General features: G+C 43.3%; 1 protein-coding gene across 3 annotated transcripts in view; it reads left to right on the top strand.

Moving 5' to 3' along the window:
• The window catches only part of LOC134536874 (tumor necrosis factor receptor superfamily member 11B-like), a 69,906-nt gene that overhangs the window by 32,635 nt on the left and 16,754 nt on the right, over positions 1-20,517 (top strand). For 2 of the 3 annotated variants that reach the window (XM_063376925.1, XM_063376924.1), the window contains exon 1: positions 13,398-13,578. The exons of the other annotated variant lie outside the window; for it this stretch is intronic. In XM_063376925.1, coding sequence (XP_063232995.1) covers positions 13,525-13,578 — 54 coding nt within the window. In that variant the 5' untranslated portion in view covers positions 13,398-13,524. Of the gene's footprint in view, positions 1-13,397; positions 13,579-20,517 lie in introns of those variants that run through there. 3 annotated transcript variants of the gene reach the window in all.

Raw genomic sequence — 20,517 nt, 5'->3', positions numbered from 1 at the left:
TATATACTGTATAGAAGTCGCCAGCCCAGGTTAAAATTTCTAATACGGTTTTTGAGGTAGTTGGTTAATTCACCGCCGCCAATCGCCACCATCTCTAGGGCATCGACTTGTGGTGTGGTCCCTAACGGACAAGTGTCGAACTCTTCAAACACCCCTTCCCCCTTCTGTTGAATGACCTCGAGCTGCTGTGAAAGTTGGGTGGGGGTGCGGGGGAATGACAGCGGGCGACACTGCTGCGCTCTAACGTGTAAATAACAACCTAAGACGATACAGGGCGTTACGGCAGCGCACTGCAGCGGTGAAGTTGCCAAGCTGCTCATCATACGCTTCTGAAAAACGTAGAGTAAATCCTATCCACTCGCGACTTCTATACAGTATATATATTCAAAGGCCGAGTGGTCTCGTACCCCCAGCGAGTGCGACTGACTCCCGCTGAATCATTTGTGAACTTCCGAGGAGATGGACGAGACTGAAATTGCTGCTGCGGTTGCTCCGTGTGCCATTAGTCATTACTGTTATTTAATAATAATAATAATATAATTTATTTCCCATTTTTTTACACTTTGTTCTTTGTTAACAATATTCACTTAATTAACCAGGAAATTTAGCACTCACGAAAGCGAGCTTTGAATGTGAGTGCATCTAGTCACTTCAAAATTACATGCGGTATTTTGGCGATTGTAAACATTTGTAAATCTATAATAACTGAGAAATAAAATATATAAAATATAACCTAAGAAATTTTAACATTAGTTGTATAAAGATGAAAGTTAAAAAAGAGCAATTTATTAAAATTCAATATTATGTATAAACAAAATAAACGTATAAATTATAACATTGTTACATGAATAAATGAAAAATATAATTAAATAATAATTAGTATGTAAGTAAAGTACAGGTACAAAGTTATAACAATATATAAAACTTACTTAAATACTAAAGTCATCTCTTCATCAGTTAAATTATGTAGCCAAATATTAACATATTTTTTCATTTGAAAATAATTTTTAGTTTTTAGTTTTGCAGGAAGAATAACAATTTCCACACCTATCATAAAAATAAATAATTAAAAAAATGGCGATAACGGAGATGGCGTATGATCACAATGCATCGAATTAAGACAAGGAATGTATTTATTTGTTTTAATAATTTTGATTACCGTAAATGACACAAATAACAAATATAGCTAATTGTAATACATATATACCAATATCGTGTATTTATCCGCATTGTTATTATCATTTGGCTCTCTCTTGTACTCAGTTGTTATTTTTTGCAGGCAAAGTTATGGAAGAACAGTTGTGTGAATTAGTGGCAGAACCATCTGGCCGATTTAAGTAATTTACAAGAATGTCTATAACCGACTTTAATTATTTATTAGATAAAGTGACACCCATTATATCAAAACAAAAAAACTCAACTAAGGTCGTCAATACCAGTACGGCTTGCAATCACTTTGAGATTTTTGGCTTCTGGAGAGAGCTACAAAAGCCTTCATTTTCTTTTCGATATCTCCTACTTTGACATCCAAAATTGTGCCTGAAGTATGAGCAGCATTGAATGAGATTCTGCAGGGCGAAATCAAGGTAATTAATTAAAACTATTATTTTTATTGTTCATCAGTCTTTATTATCACAAAAACATTAATAAAATATAATAGTAGTACAAAAATGTTATTAAAAAATTAATAAAATGCAAAAGTGATACAATTATGTAATAATAGTATTCAAAAGTGTAATAAAAATTAAAATAGTAGTCCCAGTAGTAAAAAATTGAAAACTGATCATTGCAGAAACCCAACAAGGCTTATAGCTACATATATTCCAAAAATTAAGTCAAAGCTAAACATATTAATACATTTTTTTTTTCTTTTTATATCTTAGCTGTGAAATGAGTAATTGGTACACTAAGAATATAGTTTATGCTTATGAATAAAAAACATGGAATTAATTTTAATGAATGTCTTCAGTTCATTATTCTAAATTTTATTGTTTAATAAAAGATGCAGTCTGCTGTTTTTTTTTCTTTTTTTTTTTTTCTTTCAGTTAATCACAGTTTATTTTCAGTGGTAACATTGTTTTCGTTTCCTATTCGAAAGACACGTTTATTTAGGTCTTGCTTGGTCGTAGTTCAGTATAAAGCCTCTAGATGTCAGTATTAACCAGCAAGTGATAGTCAGCCATTTGCCTCAACGCCTAACAGTGCGCTCGTAAACATAACGCAAAGCTGCAGAGTATGGTAAGTTGCATACACAGAAATACGCAGGCGCTAAGCGCAAATATTTTGAATCGCCCAAGATTATTATACCACTGCAAACAAATTGGTATTGTATAAGTACAGAGGATATACTCCCTCCTTTCCCCCCTCCTTGAAATCCTAAAAAATCAACCATTTCCACCAACAAAAGGAAAGAATTTGAAAGCAAACAACAGACACAAAGGTTCTATCTCTTTCTCTCTCTCCCTCCCTCCCTCTCTCCTCCTCAAGCATCGGAATTAAATGTATTAAATTAAAAGTGTTACTATAAACTTAAAAATTATTCTTTAATTTTTTATGTGGGCTTTATCACGGCAATGCGTTACCATCTGATCGCTTCTATTATAACTGAAGAAAATGAAATTAGCAGGTCTAATTTAGTCCATGTTTAATAGAATAACTGTTTTTCAACAAGGGAGAAACATTTTCATTGCACTGTAATTGTATCGAGCATCCTTTGGCCGTATACGAATAAACATGTCCTGAGGCGTTTATTATTATTGCTGTTATGTACGATGTATTTATTCGTATCGTATGTGATTACTATAGCTATCTACTGCCTCAAGCGAGCTTTAAAAAAAAAAATAAACACTGTGCCTGATGACAAAACTGATGCCAGTTCCCGAAACGTCGCAACTGTTTTCACAGGAAACCTGCTGAGTTCGTCGGTGTTGTCCATAATATGTGTATCTTCATCGTTTTGTTCATATATTGTTGTTATGGTTGGAATTGTCTCGTCGTTGTCATCACACTGTGCTCGTCTGTGCTGTTATAATTTTTTTTGACGTGACGAAAAAGGATGACTCATTGTCCCGTTACACTGTGTCCCGTTACGCTCATTGTACGCTTGCGCCGCATCTATCTCTCTTCCACTCGATTGGAACAACCATCGATTTGACTTTTTCGAGGCACATTAAACTTGAGACACTCCCATTCGTTTCCTACTTCTCCTATCATCGTCCTATCCCTAAAAGAATAACACAAGTCATATTGGAAGAAGTTAAATAGCAAACATGTATAAAAGTTATAGTTAAAATAATCTCTTCTTTAAAGTAATAAACATATTTGAATTAATGAGTGCAAATAAAAGTAAATTTATCAATTAAATTGTACATTTTATTTCACTCCTTCTTTGTATCCATACAAAATAGTGATAATTCAATAAAAATGATTCAATTTTATTCATAAAAGTATGCAATCATTTCATCAATGTTTTGTTATGACGTCGCGTTAAACTATCGACCGTAAACCGACTTTACAGAGAACCAATTTTTTTTTTCATGACTAAATTCCTTACACGTAATTATTGTGCTGTCTGATATTTAAGTTTAAAAGTGTTCGTCTTTGCTGTCGTTGTTGTGTTTTTAGGTTCGTCGTCGGGTCCGTCTGTTTTGACATCAGCTGATTTAGGCTTATTATTCTGTATGTTTTTTATTTATTATTTTGCAATTTTTTTTATTCTTCCCGTGACAAATAGTGCAAAACTTCAAAGGCGTACGTCCAATAAACTGTATTAAATCAAAATTACCCGTAGCATGAATCATTTGAAGGTCTTCGACGGCGAGCAAAGGGGAGGTGTCGGTAGCCAACCACGTGGTTGCGACACTGATGTCGCAGGACGCCTCGTGGGTTTTGGTTTTTGGGGCGGGGGGGGGGGGGGGTTATGCGCGGCGGAAGGGTGGCTGATACCGCCGCAGATAAGGCTCGCTGTTCCCATGGGGCAGTCCCAGCCCCCCCCCCCCCCCCCCATCCCCTTGTCTCTCCCGGGCGAAGAGCACTAGCGCGACCTGCTGTCTGCGCACCAATGTCAAGGCCGAGAGCCGCTACGCGCAAGAGCGGGCTATGTGCACATGCCTCGCCTCACCTTGCGCCTTCCGTCAGTCAGGGCTGGCGCGTCCGTATAGGCGAACTAGGCAACCGCCTATAGGGCGCCAAGTAGCTGGGGGCGGCGCAGCACGACACATAACAGCTCATATAATATGTTTAACGATTATTGAAACTAGATGAAAATGGATTTTTGTAACAGTTTGGAATGTTTATATTGATATAAGTAATTTTTTAAAGTCCACGGTGACCTGTTTATGATTTGTAATAAGTAAAAAAGTAAAAAAAAAAATACACAAGCCTGCGTACATTTGATTGTTGACAAAATCTTAGGCATACGTGATGTATTTTGAGGCAAGGAAAAATTGTTTGGGGTGTCCTCCCGGCTGGGGGGGGGGGGGGGGGGGCATTAAGGTTTTTCGCCTAGGGCGCCAATTTACCTTGCACCGGCCCTGCCGTCAGTGGACACCGCAAACATTCGCGGATTCATTTCCTCGATGTGCCCGAAAATTCAAATTTGTACACGTTTCAGATGCTTTTGCTGTCGGCTCACTGTTCATCTGGACGACTCTATGGACCAGTGAGAGAACCTCAACAAAATAAGTTTTTTTAATCACAGGCAAAGCCAGTCGAGACGACTCACAAGTCAGCAGCCGATGAACTTGCGTCATTTGCCCCGAGTGTACAGAAAACTGCATGGGCCATCCTGAATGTCGTCGAACAAGCTACTTTCTATATTAATTCTTTGAAACGTTTTCCCGAGGCAAGATTTTTTTTCTGTGGTTGTGGAGGTGGTGGTGATGATGATGGCGTGGGGTGGCGGCGCGCGCAGCAGAAGGCCCCGCCCATTCGAGGCCCCACCCACGCTGATTGGCGCAAAGATCGCCGTATGAACTCCAGGGCCAATTGGAGACGCAGCACACTTGCATGAGCGCCCGATGGCTATACTTCTTTAGACTTCTTTATGCGCATTATGGGAAAAAAAATTATGAGAGTGGATTTTTACGAAGAGCGCGCATCATGCAACGAAATTTTCACAGGATGAAAAAAAGACCCCATTAAAAATTAAAAATATATATGTGGTTTTAAATCGTATACTTCAGTTATGGATATCGAATGATGGAAAATATATTTTAAAACATTTATTTATTGTCAATATAAGTGATAGAAATTGTGTTCATAAACTTTTTCAAGTGACTTTATAGAACTGAGGTTATGTTCTCGAATGTATAATTTAATTGCATTATCTATTATCAATTATACATTTTTATTTAACTAATAAATTAGGATAAAGATTCAGAATGTGTATTGATTTTCATTATTAATGGAGGTGCTGGGTCAAAAAAAAAGCATATGTATTCGTATAAGAATTCGAACCCAGTATTACTATGAACACTAATTTGCAATGATACAGTAGCTTGCATGTACATGTAAAAAAAAAGTTACAAATATGTGTAATTTTACATATGAATATTTCTGTTCCGTTTACGAGAAGAAAAAAAAAAGGATGACAGCTTGGTTCGTCGTAAGTGGCGTGGTTGCGTGCGCGGGCGCAGTAATCAAGCCGCTTCCCACGGCGCGCAGCCGTGAACCTGACCTCGCTGGTGCGTGAGCAGAGCGGGGTCGCCGGCCCGCCGCGTGGAGGTGTCGCCGCGACAGTGCCCCTCGCTGGCCGAGACGTGGTCGCCGCGACTTAGCTGGCCGAGACGTGGTAGCCGCGACTTCGCTGGCCGTGCTCTGGTCGCCGCGACTTAGCTGGCCGTGCTCTGGTCGCCGCGACTTAGCTGGCCGAGACGTGGTCGCCGCGACTTCGCTGGCCGAGACGTGGTCGCCGCGACTTCGCTGGCCGAGACGTGGTCGCCGCGACTTCGCTGGCCGAGACGTGGTCGCCGCGACTTCGCTGGCCGAGACGTGGTCGCCGCGACTTCGCTGGCCGAGACGTGGTCGCCGCGACTTAGCTGGCCGTGATGTGGTCGCCGCGACTTCGCTGGCCGCCACGTGGTCGCCGCGACTTCACTGGCCGTGATGTCGTCGCCGTGACTTCGCTGGCCGTGCTCTGGTCACCGCGACTTCGCTGGCCGTGATGTGGTCGCCGCGACTTAGCTGGCCGAGACGTGGTAGCCGCGACTTCGCTGGCCGTGCTCTGGTCGCCGCGACTTCACTGGCCGTGCTCTGGTCGCCGCGACTTCGCTAGCCGAGACGTGGTCGCCGCGACTTCGCTGGCCGAGACGTGGTAGCCGCGACTTCGCTGGCCGTGATGTGGTCGCCGCGACTTAGCTGGCCGTGCTCTGGTCGCCGCGACTTAGCTGGCCGTGCTCTGGTCGCCGCGACTTAGCTGGCCGTGCTCTGGTCGCCGCGACTTAGCTGGCCGTGATGTGGTAGCCGCGACTTCGCTGGCCGAGACGTGGTCGCAGCGCCTGTGGTCCGAGGAGGGCTTCACCGCTCCGCTCTGTGCAGTCCCGTCCAGCTGACGACTGCCACCTCCTCCCAGAGAACACCTTCAAGGGGATCAGGCCCCGTCATCTTGCATTTTTTTGAAATGAAAATTATTTCCTGAGGGGGGGGGGGGGGGTGGGTGGCGTGCAATTTTCGAGCGATACGAAAATTCCGATGCCAATAAGGGAATAATAGTTAGGTAAGTGGTGGGGAGAACCGGGTGAGGAGGGGAATAGTTTGGTAAATGGTGGGGGGAAACCGTCAGTGAAGGGGTCGGCAAGGGAAAAGGTGAAAATTATTCAGCGTACTTGCACACTTTTCATACCTGCATACTTGCATTCTTTACATTTGCATACTTTCTCATTTGCGTACTTCCGCAGTAGAATAATTTAGCTCTCGCATACTTTAATATACTTTTTTTTTTTACCTGCGGCCTCTGCCAAACAGAATATTATGTTTCCGATACATACGAGTACATGGCTGCAGACGCGGGTCCCAAATCTGGACGAAATCACCGGAAAAAATAAAAGTGCGCAGTATAGTTTTTTTTTTGTGACAGATATGTCACAAATTGTATCGAATGGTTTCGAAACGTTCGTTAGAATGCGTTCGAACCGGTTTCTAGCCTCGCGCGGTGCATCATTTATTAGAACGGTTGCCGTTTTTTTTTTTCCTTGCTGGGATTCGATTTTGGACACGTACTGGAATACGGTCCGCTAGTTAGGTTACGGCTGTATCCCAGCCAGGGGCGAAACCAGGGGGGGGGGGAGGGTTATGGGTCAACCCCCCCCCTCCCTTAGCCCCAAATCTTTAATTAAATTTCTTATTCATCACTCAAACAAATTTCATATTAAAAATTAATAAAAAATTTACCATTAAAAATATTTAAATTTAAGTACCGAATACTGCTAAAATAGCACTATTTTACACCTTAAAATCCAAATTTTCCCGGGGGGAGGACCCCCGGACCCCCCGCTTTAATACACGGGCGGGGTGGGGCCATGTTCTTAACACCCCCCCCCCCCCATACACAAATCCTGGCTACGCCACTGATCCCAACAGGGCAGTGCTAGCACTTCTTGGAATATCGCCCTTGGTTTAAGCTTTGAATATATATACTGTATAGAAGCTGCCAGCCCAGGTTAAAATTTCTAATACGGTTTTGAGGTAGTTGGTTAATTCACCGCCGCAATCGCCACCATCTCTAGGGCATCGACTTGTGGTGGCCCCTAGCGGACAAGTGTCGAACTCTTCAAACACCCCTTCCCCCTTTCGTTGAACTACCTCGAGCTGCAGTGAATGATAGGTGGGGGGTGCGGGGAATGACAGCGGGCGACAGTGCTGCGCTCTAACGTGTAAATAACAACCTAAGACGATACAGGACGTTACGGCAGCGCACTGCAGCGGTGAAGTTTCCAAGCTGCTCATCATACGCTTCTGAAAAAACGTAGAGTAAATCCTATCCACTCGCGACTTCTATACAGTATATATATTCAAAGGTTTAAGTTGGGAGAGGGCGAGGAGAGGGTGTTGTCTCTCTGCAAGAGCCGTCGTATGAGCTCCCCTTGGGGCAGGCGTGATAGCATCTGGCGCTATCGGGCGCGCGTGGTGTCACGCGCCGGCGGGCAATTGCGCGCCCAACGCCTCTTGTCGTGGGAGTCCACCCTAGGGTCGTCGTCCATCGCCGGTCCTCCCAGGGTCGGCCCGCGGCTGGGGCCACGACCTCTCTCTCTCTCTTTCTCTCTCTCTCTCTCTCTCTCCATCTCTCTCTCTCTCTTTGACGTGAATGCCTCTTAAGGGCCCCGCCTACTCGGGCACACATACGGAGTGCTGAGGTTCAAAAAAAAAATTGGTTTCCTGTAAAGTCTGATTACGGACGATAGTTTAACGTGACAACGTCATAACAAAACATTGATGAAATTATTGCATAGTTTTATGAATAAAATTGAATCATTTTTATTGAATCATCACTATTTTGTATGGATACAAAGAAGGAGTGAAATGAAATCTACAATTTAATTCATAAATTTACTTTTATTTGTACTCATTAATTCAAATATGTTTATTACTTTAGCGAAGAGATTATTTTAACTATAACTTTTATACATGTTTGCTATTTAACTTCTTCCAATCTGTGTTATTCTGTTAAGGATAGGACGATGATAGGAAAAGTAGGAAACGAATGGGAATGTTTCAAGTTTAATGTGCCTCGAAAAAGTCAAATCAATGGTTGTTCCAATCGAGTGGAATAGAGATAGATGCGGCGCAAGCGTACAATGTGTGTAACGGAACACTTTTTAGTGCGTGCAGCCGTCGTTCATCGATTTATTAAACGTCACGTCAAAAACACACACGCGTTTTATAAACTTCTCAACATATCCGATATTACGAAAAACATTTAAGAATACGTTAAGAGCAGTAGTTTTTTTTTAACACCATATATATTCACGGTAACTATTTTACGCTAATGTTTTATACATGCAATCGATAGATTTTGACGAGAACTGAAAAATTGAAACTCAAACGAACGTCGTAGCTTCACCAAGTCAAAAGTTATACTAAATGGAAATCTCGAAACGCAGCAAAATGGCGGCGCTTCCCCCTCCACATGCGCGCGATGCGTCACAGTCCTCACTTGGCGTAACGGATTCTTTGATCCTTTAGCTATCCAGTGGTGTAATTATATTTCGGATGGATATGATAAGATATGTAGCTGCAACACCAAACTGTATCCCCCAATTTTGTTATCATTCGTTTTTTTTAGATGCCTCCCACCATGGAAGCAATTTTTAAAGATGTATTCACGTCAAAAAAAAATTGCCTTGCCTTGTTCAAACCCAGAACGCGCCACCAGCTGCGCAGAGCGCTTGCGCAGAAGGACGGACGGGCGTCAGTCCACCGCGAGGGAATGCGATGAGTATCAGCGCGGCTGTAGTGACTGGCGGTTGTGAGTTGGAAGGCGGGGCGGAATGGTAGAAGGGAGGGGTTTGAACCTCGCCGGCAGGTGTGAGTGTGAGTGTATGTGTGTGTGTTGTTGTTGCCGTGTTGGCCCGCTGTTGCGCGCGGGAGCAGCACCTGTCGCTTGTTCCCACTCCCTCCCTCCCTCCCACCCTCAAATTCCCTTGTGGTACCTTCGCAGGGCAGCGCTTCGCCTGCCTCCACCTGCCTTCACCAGCGGCCGTTGTCGCTGAGTCACAGGCCGCTCGTTGCCTGCTGAATGAATTCATCAAATTGAAAAATAAAACAATCTAAATAAAAAAAATAGAAGAAAAGGCGGGGGGGGGGGGGGGGTTTGTCTGTAAAGTCGGTTTACGGACGATGAATTTACGTGATAGCGTCATAGAACACATTGATGAAAAAATTGCATATGTTTTAATTTTCAAATATTATTTACAGTTTTTTGCAAAATTTAATTCAAATAATTTGTTTAAACATGATCACCAACAATTAGTTTTAAAAAAAACCGTCTTAACCTGTTTGATATTATAGAAGATTTTTTTTCTCGCACGGTGGTTGGCCGGTTCTTGCACGCTCGGCTCAGGCGGAACGTGACAAATTTTTTTCGTGCGTGCAGCCGGCGTTCATCGATTTATAAGACGTTATCACGTCTTCCTTTCATCCTCCATGAAATTAATTGAACTCTGAAAAAAAAAAATAACCCCCTTTCCTCTTGCACTTTTCCCTTTCTTCCGTTTCGAGCTGTTTACGTCCTCGTTTTCTATGCACAACGTGTTTCTGGCTGTGTTCTGTTTGTCAGGCAGGCCATTCACGGACTGTTCTCTGCGCAGCTCGTATGCGCATGGGAGCGGATATATAAATAAGTTGCGGGGGGGGGGGGGGGGAGTGGGAGAGAGAAGGACCGCCCCATAGGCGACACGTCGACCTGTCATGGCGACCGGGCGGCAAGTTTTTTCTTTTTTAATTAGCCCGCTCGTGGTTTTAACTTCGCCTACTGACCTCGGCACTTCCGGTCGACTGTGTTCCGTCAGGTAGGTTATGCTTCCCCCCCCCCCCTCTTTGCCCGGGGACAGTTTTCGTGGAAAACGGAAAAACCACAGGAAAGCTTGTGTCACGACCCTTGTTCGACTGTTGCGACTCGAGTTATGTGCGAAGCTGTACCTACCGCCGCCACGCATGCAGATGTAGCTTTTGACAGAGATTGCCACTAACGTAATACATAGAGACCTGTAAAATTCGCGATTTCAAATCCCTAAAGGATATACTCCATGATCCTCTATGCACTCGTGCAAATTACATCTGCCGATTGTTACCGACTCGTAACACCTGTTGACTGGAATGATCGTGATTCGCTAATTCTTCTGTTAAAGATTTTTCATTGGCCCAGAGTCCTTCAGATAAACTGTGGCCCAATCACTGAAGCAAAATAATGTCAAAAGTATTCGGACTCTACCCTATCGAGAAATGAATCCGCGAAATTTACAGGTCTATAGGAATAAATATTCAAATAAAGTATAGTGGTATCAATAAAGTTTCCAAATAAAACTCTCGTTTAAAGTTTGTCACTGTTATACAAAAAAAAATACGATGTATCAGCTTTAGTTCAACCGTATGTATTTAAAAAAAAATTAACTGTCAAGGTAATGGGTCAAACATGTCGAAGTTTAAAATAGCTTTTTTTTTTAATCTGGTGGGAACTTACATGTTTTATTTTCGCTTGGCCGTAGCTGCTCCCTTAATGCATCACCACCATAGAATACCGCGTGTAGTGCGTGTTGCTTACGGTTCAGGCAATTCAGACAAGGGTGTATCTGTGTCAGCGAGGCGGGATGATAAGCGCGACGCTCGCTGGTGCTTCTAGCGCGGTGTCTCCTCTGAACTGGCGCGCAGTCTTCTCGTCGTCACAGGATAACTGTGAGATTTGAGCGGTAACCGTGAATCTGTACCGAGAGTTTCATGTCTAACAACGATCCTGAAAACACCTGTTATAGCCTAAAAATAAAGTTTATAAACTAAGTACGCCCTCAGCTATTGTTGAATGCTTATCGCAAACAGACCCCCACTTAGATATCTCGAGCAGTTTTTGACGTGTCAACGTCTAATAAATCAATGAACGCCGGCTGCACTTACGAAAAAGTGTCCCGTTACGCACACTGTCCCGTTGCGCTCATTGTACGCTTGCGCCGCATCTATCTCTCTTCCACTCGATTGGAACAACCATCGATTTGACTTTTTCGAGGCACATTAAACTTGAAACGCTCCCATTCGTTTCCTACTTTTCCTATCATCGTCCTATCCTTAACAGAATAACACAGATTGGAAGAAGTTAAATAGCAAACATGTATAAAAGTTATAGTTAAAATAATCTGTTCGTTAAAGTAATAAACATATTTGAATTAATGAGTGCAAATAAAAGTAAATTTATCAATTAAATTGTACATTTCATTTCGCTCATTATTTGTATCCATACAAAATAGTGATAATTCAATAAAAATGATTCCATTTTATTCATAAAAGTATGCAATCATTTCATGAATGTTTTGTTATGACGTCACGTTAAACTATCGTCCGTAAACCGACTTTACAGACAACCAATTTTTTATTTGTGAAGCTCTGCGCACCGTGTGCGTGCCCAGGTGAAGGCGACAGGCCAATGGGACATTCAGCCTTGTCACGCCCGGCTGCTAGCATTGTCCGTGCTCCAGTTTCATGAGCTGTGTAAAAAAGGGGAAGGGGGGCGGTAAGGGCGACGCTTGCTTGTGCGGCCAGCGCGTCGTCATCCTTACGCGCATTACTATAAATTGCAATAAATTTACAGGACTTTCCAAAACGAAGAACAAGGGGATCCATACATCCGAGGTGTGTGGCTATTAACTTAAAACAGTCATAATTTTGAATCCAAAGAAAAAATCTACATAGCCTAGAACTGTCATAAGTTAGAACGATCATAACATAAAAACACACGACACCAAAACACAAAACGTTGTTAACTTGGAAAATCATAACTTAGACTTAATGTAAATTAGAAAATCCTATATTTTGTGTTTCTTGGTTGTGTGTTTCTAAGTAATGACAGCAGCTCAAGAACAGTGACCATCTCAATCAAAAAACCTCGGTCTCACACGCCGAGTTTCTTCTCGTTACTAAATATGTCAAGGCTTTTTCGTGTGTATTACATTCCTATACCTGTCATGCAGTTTTAAGTTTCGTTCTCCGGATTAAAACTATGTTAAGCTGGGGCCCAGGTAAAACCTGCTCAGGGCATGCGGTGTGCAATCAGCATGCAGGAAATGTGTTTTGCTGAACTTTTAGGGAAACCTTCTTTTCACAGACGAGAGAGCCAAACCTCCGATCGTGCATCTTCGGTTTTTTTTTTTTTTTTTTGTTCATTGTAAATATTTTTAATGTAGCTATACTTACCTAATATAACCAACCATCCATCCACAATGTTTTATAGTATTTATAATGTAGCTAACCTATCCTAATCGACCGCAAAATTTAATGCCACACCGGTTTATACAATGAGATAGAACGGGTGGTTGTGGGGGGGAAGGGGGGAAAGCGAGCATGAACTTCGGGTGTGGCTCTCTCGTCTGTGAAATGAAGGCTTTCCTTAATTTTTAGCGTCTCGCGCTGTTGGTAACGTCTTTGGAATTTTGCGTGATTTTTACAAACGAGCGATGATCGCGATGTTGAGGTTCTTTGCGTGGTTCGTGAAGAAGAAAGCTAGTGTACGACTTCAGTGGCCCGATCTGGGCAGGTGTGTCCCTAGTAGGTTTTGTTTGTGGGGTGTTGAGGCGGGGGCGGGGGAAGTAAGGGGAGGGTCACGTGGTGTAGGGGGGGGAGGGATGGTTGGAGAGGAGTGGGGGGGGAAGGTAAGCGGAGGGGAGTGGCTGCACGCCCGCGCAGTTCTCTGAGGTTAGTCGGGCCCTCGGTCGCCGACGCAGCCGACGCAGCCGACGATGACGGCGGTGCGTCGCCTCTGACCCGCGCGGGTCACGTCCCTGCCGCCGGCGATGCGAGCGCCGCGACGCCTCCCGGAAGGGAAAGATGAGGCCGTCGCGATGTCTGCTCATCACGTTGGCGAGCCTGCTGCTCGTCCAGGTGAGAGCTTTTGAGGCCCGTCCGCAATTTGGATCGGCACCTGCTAAAAGCACCTCGGTGCCATAGGCGTGGCTGTGTTCATAAAGTTGGAGAGGGGGACAAATAATTATTTTGATTTCATGTAAACCCATTCCCCTCTTACTAAGACGGGGGGTCCGGGGATCCTCCACCGGAAAATTTTGATTTTAAAAGTGCAAAATAGCGCTTTTTAAGCAGTTTTTGTATCCAACCATTGGATACATCGATGTTAAAATTATTATTGTTTCCTTAAGATAAAATTTGATGAGTGAAGAAATTACAAATAAAGTTGGGCAGAATAATATTATGAAATAAAAATATCACTGTCTAGAAAGTTGGGGGGGGGGGGGGGGGACAGTCCCCTCCACCCAAAAAGTTCAGGGGGACAAGATAAAATTTGAGAGTGAAGAAATTACAAATAAAGTTGAGCAGAATAATATTATAAAATAAAAATATCACTGTCTAGAAAGTTGGGGGGGGGGGGGGGTTTTACAGTCCCCTCCACCCAAAAAGTTCAGGGGGACACGTAACCCCCCCCCCCCTCCCCCCCCCCCCGGTTCCTACGCCCTTGCCTCGGTCACAAAAAAAAATTGCGAAGTGAGTCAAGCATGAAAATCGCATGTTATAGGATAGCTTCAACTATCTATGCTGAAAGGAATTTGAGACTCACGCGCGGGTGAGCTATTATTAGCTACGGAAATTCTTAACGTACGCTAAAAAGTGTTGCTTAGAGACAAGATTTAATTCGTTTTTTCTCAAAATTTGGTTGCTTGGACTGAGGCCCTTTTTAGCATGTGCCGATTCAATTGCAACGTCATAAACTGTGTCCGACGGACACTGATCGCTGATTGGTCTTACGTGACCCTCTGACGTCATGCGTTGTGTGTGGGCGATGGTCCGAATACATTGGTCAACTTGGACCTTTTGTCCTAATCTGTGTCCTTTGGGTAGCATGGAACGACAACATAACATTCACGATATTTGGGTTTCCTGTTCCCGTTTGAAAAAAAAATGGCTTGAAAACAATAAACAAAAAACAATCTAAAAAAAATTTACTGCGTTCTAGTGACAACTCTAGATTTCAGGACATTCGGACATCGGACATCACAATGTTATATCTGCTCCACCTTTTCGCAGTAATATTGCCTTCAGATTCTTACCGGGGCATGTATGCTTTGTGTTGTCCCAATACCTCCAACAGTTAAAGTTGTTCGTAAACCGTTCCGTTAATAATGGTCCAGTTTTAACTGCGCACATCAATAATCATTGACCAAGATGAACTCCAAATATTGAAAATTCTGTTATCTTTTCCATAATATAAAAATTATGCTCGAATAAAACATAAATTAAAATATAAATTATGCGCCATTTTTCGTAATAAATACTAGGTACTGTCTCTAAAAATAACCATAGCCATGTATCATACAGTTTAATATCTTTCGTGTAGCATTAGAAACTATTTCTTGGCAACCGGTTTCCAAAATAATGTTTTGTAAACGTACAGAATATTTTCTTTGTAGTTATTACATTCGCGACGCTTTTTATTATTAAAGATAGCAGGCTTTCACGGCCACTGTCTGAATGGCAGCTGGTACGCTGATGATGGCGACTGCAACGTTGACCGAAACGTCGGTAAAACCTTTACTCTAGACGGGGCTAAAATTACCCCTTCCTCCCAAAAGCCAAGGATCTTACCTGTGTGTTTTATTAATTATTGATTACCTCAGCAGGGCGTACACGGTTTTCAAATCACTATGTTTTAATTTATGTGTTTCAGCGTGGTGTGTTTCTAAGTTATGACAGTTATAAGCTATGGGTTTCTAAGTGTTGTGGTTCGGCGTTGTGTATTTCTAAGTTAGGACGTTCCTAAGTTATGTGGTTAGGCTTTGTGTATTTTTAAGTTACGTTTTTATAAATTATGACAGTTCTAAATTGTGATTTTTTAGTTTACTATGTTTCTGAGTTATGTGTTTCGGCGTTGTGTTTTGAGTTGTGGCAGTTCTAACTCGTGTGTTTCTAAGTCACGATTTTTTAAGTTATGTGGTTCAGCTTCGTGTGTTTCTAAGTTTCGACGTTTCTAAGTTATGTGATTCGGCTTTGTGTATTTCTAAGTTGTTTTTTTTCTAAAAATTATGATACAGTTGTAAGTTACGAAGTTTCTGAGTTATGTGTGGTTCGGCGATGCGTTTTGAGGTATGGCAATTCTAAGTCGAGTGTTTCTAAGTCACTATGTTTTAAGTGTTTCAGCGTCGTGTGTTTCTAGGTTGCGACGTTTCTAAGTTATGTGATTCGGTTTTGTGTATTTCTAAGTTTTTTTTTTTTTAAATCATGATACAGTTGTAAGTTACGAAGTTTCTGAGTTATATGTGGTTCGGCGCAGTGGCGTAGCCAGGATTTGTGTATGGGGGGTGTTAAGAAGCTTGCCCCCCCCCCCCCCCCCGTATTAGAGCGAGGGGTCCGGGGGTCCTCCACCGGGAAAATTTGGATTTTAAGGTGTAAAATAGTGCTATTTTAGCAGTTTTCGGTACTTAAATTAAAATATGTTAATGGTAAAAATTTTATTAATTTTAATATGAAATTTGTTTGAGTGATGAATAAGAAATTAATTAAATATTTGGTGCTAAAGGGGGGGGGGGTTTGAACCCCTAAAACACCCCCCCCCCTGGCTACGCCCCTGGTTCGGTGATGCGTGTCGAGTTATGGCAGTTCTAAGTCGAGTGTTTCTAAGTCAGGCGTGTATCCGAACCGCAAGGGCCGGGAGGACTCCCACCACCTCCGAGACGCTTGGCTATTCATGTATTCCGTGGGAGGATCGGGACCCGACACCGCGCGAAGATCGTGCTCATAATCTTCCCCCCCCCCCCCCGGGTCGCTAATTAACCACCGTCGGAGGGAGGGAGGGAGGGAGGTATGGTGGGTTATGAAGTCGCCCCTCGTGCTCCACGCTGATTAACTTTTTGCGCGCGGAGGGTGCCCGCGCTTCCTGCCGCGGGGTCATCGAGATCCCCGGAGCCTCTTCGCGCCGGGTGCAGATGGCGCACCAAGTTTGCCTCGGATCTCTCGCGCATCGCTCTGCGCAGCTGTCACCAGGCAGGGACCACGTTTCGCTTCTGGTACACTCAGGGGCGTAGCCAGGGGGGGGTTTTAGGGGTTCAAACACCCCCCCCCCCCCCCCCTTAGCACCAAATTTTTAATTAATTTCTTATTCATCACTCAAACAAATTTCATATTAAAATTAATAAAAAAATTACCATTACAATATTTAAATTTAAGTACCGAAAACTGCTAAAATAGCACTATTTTACACATTAAAATCCAAATTTTCCCGGGGGAGGACCCCCCCCCCCCCCCGCTCTAATACGGAGGGGGGGGGGGGGGCATGCTTCTTAACACCCCCCATACGCAAATACTGGCTACGCCACTGGGTACACTAACCATTCCTCTGAACCAACATCAGGATGTCATTCACATTCAGAGCTAAATCATAAGTAATTATTTTTTTTTTAATAATGTAACTTGTGAACAAACAGATGGCGCACCAAGTTTGCCTCGGATCTCTTGCGCATCGTTCTGCGCAGCTGTCACCAGACAGGGACCACGTTCCGCTTCTGGTGCACTAACCATTCCTCTGAACCAACATCAGGACGTCATTCACATTCACAGCTAAATCATAAGTATTTTTTTTTTTTTTAATAATGTAACTTGTGAACAAACAGATGGCGCACCAAGTTTGCCTCGGATCTCTTGCGCATCGTTCTGCGCAGCTGTCACTAGACAGGGACCACGTTCCGCTTCTGGTGCACTAACCATTCCTCTGAACCAACATCAGGACGTCATTCACATTCACAGCTAAATCATAAGTATTTTTTTTTTTTTTAATAATGTAACTTGTGAACAAACAGATGGCGCACCAAGTTTGCCTCGGATCTCTTGCGCATCGTTCTGCGCAGCTGTCACCAGACAGGGACCACGTTCCGCTTCTGGTGCACTAACCATTCCTCTGGACCAACATCAGAATGTCATTCACATTCAGAGCTGGGTTAACCCAGATAAGACTGGCGTCCTTTGGGTAGAACACACACGCACTTAAATTACTGATATATTTTTTACTTCTTGTTCTGTTTATTATTTTGGTGTTGAAATAAATTCTGTGTCCTCCCTAATGTATCTGGTTGGTGCGTTAATTCATTTTCTTGTCAATAGCCAATACATCTATATTTAAAGGTTGAATGATATCATCAATGATAATTTTGCTGGGAAATTTTTACATTTTGACAATGCGAATGACGTTATAGTTTCTCTGTATCTCTTTGGAATTGATTTTACTTAACTGCAATTTTACTTTATTGATATGATTATTTCAACTCAACCAACATTTTAATGTTGAAAAGAAAAAACATTTAACTTTTTTATAAAGTTTTGAATCAACAAAATGTTACACCGTCAGGTTGGTGTCCTTGAATTTCTAAATTGTTTTTTGCTTATGCTTGTCTCGTGTACATAAAATAATAATAATAGGATGCTTAGCTATATTAGTAACGTGTAGCGCTTCGAATGTAAAGGAATCGGGAGATCTCGGTAAACGTTTGTGTTTAAATACCAACGTTTGTGTTAATTTTTTGTGTGCCCATGCTCGTTTGAATGTTGAGGGCTTCTAAAATGATGGTCGGAACGTGCTACTCGTTATGAAAAAAATTAACTCCGTCATTGCGTGGAGTGTGTTTTTTCCTTCCGTATAAAAAAACAGATTTCGAATATTTTTGAAGTAGTTTCAAGTTAAAAAAAAAAAAGAGTAAATTTCAAATACAGTGCAATGCTGTTCATAAGCCAGGTAGGCGGGCGCTTTAGGTGGGGGTAATCTGATGACTGCGAAACTTTCTGAGGGCTACGAGACCTTTATTGGGCGGGGCTTGAGAGAGTTACGGAAACTGAAGTGAAGAGAGCGAGCGAAGGTGCTTCGTGTGCGAAGATCGGATCTTCGGCGGACCGAAGAATCCGTTACGGTGTTGTGTTCGCGGCGGACGAGTGAACAGTGCGAGGCAGTGTTTTTTGCGACGGATATAGCCGAGCTCCAGTGGGGAGACATTTTCGTGTGTGTTAGGTAAAATAGAGGCTGCTCTAGAACACCCTACAAGAAGGAATCATGCTATAACACCACATAAACAACTTCAAATAGCTTTGCACTGGCTAGGAAGTGGGGCACAATATCACTGCATAGGTGACATGCACGGTGTTTCGAAAGCGACAGTTTGTAGAGTTATCAATAGAGACCTGCAAAATTCGCGGTTTCGATGGCCTTCAGGATAGACTGCACATACCCCTGTACACTCGGGCAAATAACGCAAGTTCATTGGCTGCCGACTTGTAAGTCGTCTCAGCTGGTTTGTCTGTGATTCGATCCTTCTTTGGTTGAGGGTTTATAACTGGTTGAGATTCGTCCAGATGAACAGTAAGCCAAAAGAAAAATTATCTAAGAGGTATATGTGTTTGAATTCTAGCCTATCACCGAATGAATCCGCCAATTTTGCAGGTCTATAGTTATCAAGAATGTTGTGAGTGCAGTCAATACTCATATCCCACCTGAACATGTGCGATGGCCTGATGATGTAGCTACAGTAGTACATCAGTTCAGTCGGTTAGCAGGGATTGCCACGCATATGTGGGGCAGTGGACGAAGGTGCGATTGCGCCTGACGTTTGGATTGTTGTGTTAAAAAAGAAATCCACACTTTTGAGAATGGTTTCCCAAGTGACAAGTTCGGCAGCGCTGTGTTCCTGTGGGGCAACAACACCAGCAGGCCGCCGAGAAGGATCCTGAGGAGCGACTGGAAGGATTGGGGGGGGGGGGGCAGGTCTACGAGGGACAGAAGGCGGGAGCGTGAGAAATCGGGAAGGACAATGCGCGCAGGTAGCACAGCTGTCACCCAGGACTCGGGGGAGCCCTCTGAAGGACCTCCCGACAGGCCGGCAGGACATTCCGGCGGCACTGTCTGCGGCCCTGAGCGACCCCTGGCCAGGCGCGGAGCTGCGACGATGGCTTCCGGCAGGGGTGTTGCGAAATTCGTGTCGCAATTTTAGGGGTATGTCGTCCCAATCCAGGTTTGTTATTTTTATATCCACGTTTAACATGATTAAAATATTGTAGACTTTTGTGTGGTCGAACTTCAACAAAATGATACACATATATTTAGTGCATACTTTTTTGCATTTTTACCTGGCCAAGTTCGGGCGAAGCGGGTATGAAACGTCGTTGCGTGAATAATTTGATAGCAAAACACTGTGTGTTGGGGGGGGGGGGGGGAGTTCGCCCTTGTAATTCCATCGCGTTTCCGTGTAGTTTTTTTAGGAGATTGGTGAAACTAGGTTATGTTGAGGGGGGGGGAGGGGGAAAGACATTTCCCCTACGTTTTTTTTCTGTCCTACTCCAAAGCTCCGCTATAAACCTATGCTGCTCTCGAGTTCCGGGCTCCGAATTTTAAGCTCTGCATACAGTGTATTTTAACCAGGTGTGCAGAGCTTCAGGGTAAAACAAAAAAAAAAAAAACAAGTGATTCGAAAACTGCTCAAGATATGCGAGTGGTGTCTGTTTACCTAAAGCTTTTTAAGAATACGCCGTGGGCGGATGAATAGTTCTGTTTCCATATTCCGTTTTTAAAAACTGGTATTTTAGAAGTGATTGCAGTTTTTTCCAACTCGAAGGCCGGCTTATCCTCTACCTCCCTTCGCAGGGTACGTAGTTTGGGAGTCAGCACACAGAACACCGTATTCAAAATTCCAGAGCCGTATGTAAAGCCAGAACTGTGTGGGGATTGCCCCCCCCCCCCTTTTTTTTTTGATTGGGAAAGGTGTGACCAGAGGCTGAGGGCTACCCATCCCAGCATAGTCACCACCTCGGCCCCCTGCCTCACTCAGCTAACCAGAC

Source organism: Bacillus rossius, chromosome 11 (genome assembly GCF_032445375.1).
Source record: "Bacillus rossius redtenbacheri isolate Brsri chromosome 11, Brsri_v3, whole genome shotgun sequence".
Lineage (NCBI taxonomy): Eukaryota > Metazoa > Arthropoda > Insecta > Phasmatodea > Bacillidae > Bacillus > Bacillus rossius.
The sequence above is the reverse complement of the archived record's forward strand: the minus strand, read 5'-3'. Positions and strand labels throughout refer to the sequence as shown.